At 59.1% G+C, this 6,000-nt stretch overlaps 1 protein-coding gene across 1 annotated transcript; it reads left to right on the top strand.

Moving 5' to 3' along the window:
• Positions 1-1,745: 1,745 nt before the first annotated feature.
• On the top strand, positions 1,746-5,521 carry ZBTB42 (zinc finger and BTB domain containing 42). Its single transcript, XM_080917735.1, has 2 exons — positions 1,746-1,853; positions 2,285-5,521. The coding sequence occupies exon 2, from the start codon at positions 2,302-2,304 to the stop codon at positions 3,562-3,564; it is 1,263 nt and encodes a 420-aa protein (XP_080773861.1). The 5' UTR covers positions 1,746-1,853; positions 2,285-2,301; the 3' UTR covers positions 3,565-5,521.
• The last annotated feature ends 479 nt before the right edge of the window (positions 5,522-6,000 follow it).

Consider the following 6,000-nt stretch of genomic DNA (forward strand, 5'->3'; position numbering starts at 1 on the left):
TCCCTGAACATATGATGTGTGCCATTCCTGCAGAGGTAGAGTGGGGTAATTACTTGGATAGTGGGGGGGGGGACTGGCTCTCCCCAGGCAGGGCTCCTATGCTGGGGACAGCCAAGCTCCGTCCCTCAGCTGGATAAATGTACGACTCTAGGCTCCTTGCTGCAGTTGCCAGACGTAGGGAATACTTCATATCTCTAGTCAAATGTGCAGTTCAGGGTGGTATGGCCATAGACAGATGTGCATTTCAGGTAAACGATTTTTTTTTTAGGACAGGAAGTTGAGAACCGGGCTTTGCCATGTACCTCTAGCTGGTCTAGAACTTGAAATATCCCTGCTTTAGCCTGCTGTTTAGTATAACACTGTGGTCCTCTTCCCTGTAGAATCTCAATCCTCCAGGAACCCTGAAAACCCCTTAGGCTTCCAATCTGACTTTGAACAGGGGAGGGGGCCTGGTACTGTCCCCAGAAAGCCCCACTACACAACTGGGCACTCTGTTCTGAGTGTCTAAGGAGCAAGGGTAAGGAAGGGCTCATCAGCCTCTTCTATCCAGAATGCCCTTGTCTAGTCTTCCCAAGTACCTGGCCTTTGCCCATTTTCTTATAATCCCTGCACAAGACCTCCTTCCTGCATACCCTCTAGCATCCTGTATGGTGCCCACCCAACATTCTTGGTCCCTGGACTTATAACAAATGCAAGGTGAAAATTCCAAATGGGCCTGGCCCCCTTAGGAACCTTGGCCCTGCAGTTTACTGCTATGTGGCCCCTCCCTCACCCTAGAACTGTAAATGAGACCATCTGACAGGGTTATGAAGCTCACCTAAGCGATGTCTCAAGCAACATCAACCCCCCACCCCAGTTAAGAACACCCCTCCACCTGCACCCCTTGGGGAGAGGACCTCCCAGCCGTTGGTGTAGCCCATGCCAGGGGGGCCTCAACTCCTCTAAACCCAGAGCTCCATTGTTACCATTTCATGTCCCCCCAAGAAGCAGGTGTCTCCTCATACCTGGCTGACCCTGATTCCCCTGGAACACTCTGCCCAGGGTGCCGGCCCTGGCCTCTCTCCGTCTCCTCAAACACATCCTTGTGACCTGTCCGCCTAACTCCGGAGTTCTCCTGTCACTTCTCTGTGACTGTGTCTTTAACCCATCCCACCGCATCTGCCCTATCCAGTGCCCTCTGTCACAGATCTTACTGTGCTTGGCTGCCAGCCCAGGGTCTGCAAAGGACAATACTCCTCTGTCAGAGACCCCAGCTCCACCGTCTGTCTCAGCTGCGTTAACCTGAACTCAAGAATTCAAGAGAATGCTTCCTAGGAAATGAATTTCTTTTTGACATTTGCCGTCTCCCAGTGGCGCCCTGACCCATCTTCCAACGGGTCCGAGGCCATTGTCCCGGCTATGCCTTCAGTGACTGCTGGTGCATTAGTGCAGGGAGAAGCAACTGCCCCTTTGTCCACCGGGGCAGTCGGGACCCCATGGAGGGCACAGAGGCCCAGGAGACAAGTATCGCGAGAGGGTCCCGCACCCCCTCCCGCCACAGAGTGCGGCGGGCTAGCTTCTAGCGGGGCCGACCGGGTGGGGCGGACGGAGAAGGGGTAGCTAGGTGACCTCAGCGGTTCCGCCGCTCCGGGAAGTCGCCTGGCCCGCCCCCTCCAGCTCCAGCCGGGAGTTTCGCTCTTCGGGGCGGGGCAAGCAGCAGGCGTTGCCCCGCCGGCCAAGTTAGTGCGCGCCCCGCCCGGCGCCGTCCGGGTCCCCGCGCCCTCCCGGCCGGGGCGCGCCTCCCGTAGCTCCGTGCGGTTCGAGCTGCACGGGAAATCTTGCAGAACAAGCGGGGAGCCGCGCGTGCGGCGGAGGTGAGCACAGGGGCGGGTTCTCGGCTCCGCTTGCCTAGTCGGCCGCTCCCCACGGCCGCGCTGCCATAAATGGGGCCGACGGCAGCGGTGGCAGCTGGCGGCGGCGCGGGCGGGCGGCGACTCCGGCGTCGGGGGGCGCGGCAGGCTGGGGGGGGGGGTGCGGGCGAGACAGCCTGAAGTCCTGACTTCTGTCCGCGCCGCTCGGCCCCTCCGCTGCGCCCCGAGCCCCGCCCCGGCGGCAGAGCGGCTTCTGTTTACTTTCGATCGAGTTTTTCCTGCTCCGGGCAGGTGCCGGGGCAGCTCAGGGCTGGCGGTTGCGCGCGTCACTCCCGCGCCTCTCTGTGGGCTGCCTGTACCCGGGAAGGGCGCGTCGGGGCGAGCGGCGGCCACGGCATCCCCGGCGTGTTGACAGGCGTCCCGTTTGTGCCCAGGTGATGACTGCGGCGGCATGGAGTTCCCGGAGCACGGCGTACGGCTGCTGGGACGCCTGAGGCAGCAGCGCGAGCTTGGGTTCCTGTGCGACTGCACTGTCCTGGTGGGCGACGCGCGCTTCCCTGCGCACCGCGCTGTACTGGCCGCGTGCAGTGTCTACTTCCATCTCTTCTACAGGGACCAGCCCGCGAGCAGCCGCGACACAGTGCGGCTCAACGGCGACATCGTCACGGTACCCGCCTTCAGCCGCCTGCTGGACTTCATGTACGAGGGCCGCCTGGACCTGCACAGCCTACCTGTCGAGGACGTCCTGGCTGCCGCCAGCTACCTACACATGTATGACATCGTCAAGGTCTGCAAGGGCAGGCTCAGAAAGAAGGACCCAGATCTGGAGACCCGTACGCTGGGGACAGAGCTTCCTGGGCAGCCACCACACCCCCTGCCTTCCTGGTCCCCAGCCTTCTGCCAAGCCACACCAAAGGCCAAACCCCCATCTCTAGGGGCCAAGGCTGCCCATTCCCTGCCAAAGTTCGGACCTCCATCTTGGCAGGTCTCAGAGGAGTCAAGCGGGGCCCTGGACCTGTCAGTGAAGCCTGGCCCAAGACCAGAGCAGGTCCACCCACCCTGTCTCCTCCAGACATCCCTCTGCAGCTCCATACAGCAAGGGGCCCAACCTCTGGTGAAGGCTGAGCAAGATTCGTTCTCTGAACAAGACAGCAGCAGCCCGCAGAGCGCAGACAGGTCCCCACCGCCGGTCTGTGCTTCTGCAGCCCAGGGCCTGGCAGTGGACTTGGAGCCATTGCACATCCAAGAGACAGGCAGCCAGCAACTTGGGCTGCATGCAGAGCCAGTTGTGGACAGTGAGGAGCTGGGACCCAGCAGGCACCTTTGCATTTGCCCGCTGTGCTGCAAGCTGTTTCCTAGCACCCACGCGCTGCAGCTGCATCTCAGTGCCCACTTCCGAGAGCGGGACAGTGTCCGTACCAGGCTCTCCCCTGAGGGGGCCGTGCCCACGTGCCCCCTCTGCAGCAAGACCTTCTCCTGCACATACACGCTGAAGAGGCATGAGCGGACACACTCTGGGGAGAAGCCCTATACGTGCATGCAGTGTGGCAAGAGCTTCCAGTACTCACACAACTTAAGCCGGCATGCTGTGGTCCACACACGGGAGAAGCCCCACGCCTGCCGCTGGTGTGAGCGCCGATTCACACAGTCTGGTGACCTGTATCGCCACGTCCGCAAGTTCCACTATGGCCTCGTCAAGCCCTTGCTTGTGTGAAGTGCTTTTCTGCGTCCCCGAGGTGGAGGAAGAGAAGGGGCAGGGTGTCCTGGGTGGGACTCGGGGACAGAGGAAGAAGCCCAGGCAGGTGGTAGCCCTACCCCAAGGCTAGAATGTCGCACCAGCCAACCTGAATGAATGCTGCTGCTGCTGCTTGGATGGGTTGTCTCCTCCTCCCCTCTCTCCACCTCACACCTGAGCAGGTTGTACCCTGCCCAGTGAGGGATACCCTCTACTGTCCTCTCTAGCAAGGTTCTAGAGTGCCCGGCCTGCCGTCCACTGGGCAGTGAGAGGGAGCACAGTTTTCCTGTGACCTGGGGCTTCCCTGACCACCCTGCTGGGATCCTGAGAGTGTCCTTGTGTGCCTAATACTGTGATAGAATGACTCAGTTGTCAAGAAGGTCATTAATGCAAGTGTCTAACAGGGTGCACTGTGAGCAACAGCAGGAGCCCCTGTTGAGAAGGCCTCGGGCACAGCAAGCACCAGCAGGGGCCATAGTGATTCAGCTGGCCTTTCAGGAGGCATAGCCCCAGCGGGGACCCGCCCCACCAGCACCATGTGGAGGATGGCTGAAGCTAGGTGTCCCTGGAGTGGCTGCTAGCAGGGTGGAATGGGTGTCTGTGTGTGTGTGTGTGTGTGTGTGTGTGTGTGTGTGTGTGTGCGTGCAACTTTGGGCAAAGAAGGGGGATTTGGAAATGGGTTCTATCAGGAGCCTCCCAAGGCTACTCTGTGTCTGTGACTGGTTGAGGACCCTGCAAGTGTCCCCTTCTGGCCTCATGGGGCTGGGGGTAGCAGATTTTGCAGCAAGCCAAGCTCTGCGTGTTGAAGCTGATGCTGCGTTCCATCAGGCCTGGCCCCGGGAGTCACTCTTCTGCTTCCTAAGGGTCTCCCTGGAGCTACAGCCATTCCCAGGCCCCAAACAAGGCCAGAGCTCGTCCAGCTTAGCAGGGACAATGTTTGCTGTGCCGCCTCCTGCCATGGGGCATGAGTGGAAGCAGCTGTCACAGATTTTCCCTTCAGCTACAGCCCTGGAAGGAAGGCTGGCGCCCTTGAAATGTGAAGGACTCAGCCCTCTGCCTTTGCCATGGATATGGGCCCCCTTACTTTGATGACTTGCACCCCAAGCAAGCCTTGGTCATTTCAGGAAGGGAGTGGGGCAGGACGGGGGGGTGGCCTCTGCAAGTGGTAGAGCTGCCCGAAACAACCTGCCCTCTCCCTGTCAGGGCTGTCTCTGCTGGTCACAAGCGGCCCCGGGGACAGAGTCGGGCACGTCTAAGTCATTGTGTCTTCTGCTAACATTTGATGTATTTATTTGTTTGCTTGGTCTGGAGCGAAGTGACAGTTGGTCTCCCCGAGGTGGACAGACACGATGTCCATGTCCTAACCATCTCTGAGCTCTCCTAACGTCCACGGCTGGCCCGGGCAGCTGGTGCCTGTGAGTGATGCTCCAAGACTGGAGGCCCAGGACAGGCTACAGTGCAGAGCGCAGACGAGGCAGTGATATCCTGCAGTGATATCCTGGCTTCTGACTCCTCCCTGTGACTTATGATCCGAGTGACCGCTCACTCATTCCCCCCTTACCCGTGCACGCGTGTGCACATGTGTGTAGCACTGCCCATGCGCGGGCAGAACACCCCTGTGTTGGTTTTCCCTCTAGTTGTTGCTTTCCCGGGGCAGGAAGCCTACCCCGAGTCTACACTGGACTCGTTGTCTTTGGTGCACAGTTACTGTGAAATTAACAAAGAATAGTGACTAGTTATACGTTTATAACTGGCATGGTTCAGTTGTGCGTAGGTGTGTGTCTGATATGCTACCTGTGTGGAGAGCACAAGGCGGGTGTAGAAGAGGCCCAGGTGCTTTTTGCTGTGTGTGGGGTTCCCGGCGCCAACCCAGCTACTGTTCCTGCCTGTGGTCTCACTGCTGCTGTGCCCCTGGAGGGACCACTGGGGAATGACTCCACAGGAAAACTCTTTACTTCCTAGGTTGGGCTGGGTTGTTTGCACAGTCCTGCACCGTTCCTAGAAACGAGCGCTGTCTCCCTGTTTCACACATTCTGTTGGTCACGATGGCTGTGTAATAAAGCCAACTGCAGGTGAAGATGTCTGTGGTGGTTCTCGGGGTTGGGAAAAGTGGGCTTTGCTAGACTGGGAGTGGCTGGGGGCAACATGGGGACTCAGTCTAAGAGGTGGTCATGCCCAGTGGGGGAGTGGATTGGGACAGGCCTGGTGTTGGACAGTCTCTTTCCCCTGAGAGGCAGGATAATATGAGGAAGGGAAGGGTCTTGGATCTAAGACTTGATTCTGTGGTTATGACTCTCTACCTCCTCCAAGCCATCCAGACAAACCCCAAACTATGGACTTTGCTCTCTTATGTCTCCCTCCATGTTACCTTCACCGCCTTCAGGGCCAAAGGCTTTCTTGTTTCCTCTCACCCCC

The sequence above is a fragment of the Micromys minutus genome, assembly GCF_963924665.1.
Source record: "Micromys minutus genome assembly, chromosome: 1".
In the NCBI taxonomy this organism is placed as follows: Eukaryota; Metazoa; Chordata; class Mammalia; order Rodentia; family Muridae; genus Micromys; species Micromys minutus.

Bases quoted from the DNA above. Each gene is read 5' to 3' on its own strand.
- ZBTB42 (XM_080917735.1), top strand. From the start codon at position 2,302: ATGGAGTTCCCGGAGCACGGCGTACGGCTGCTGGGACGCCTGAGGCAG.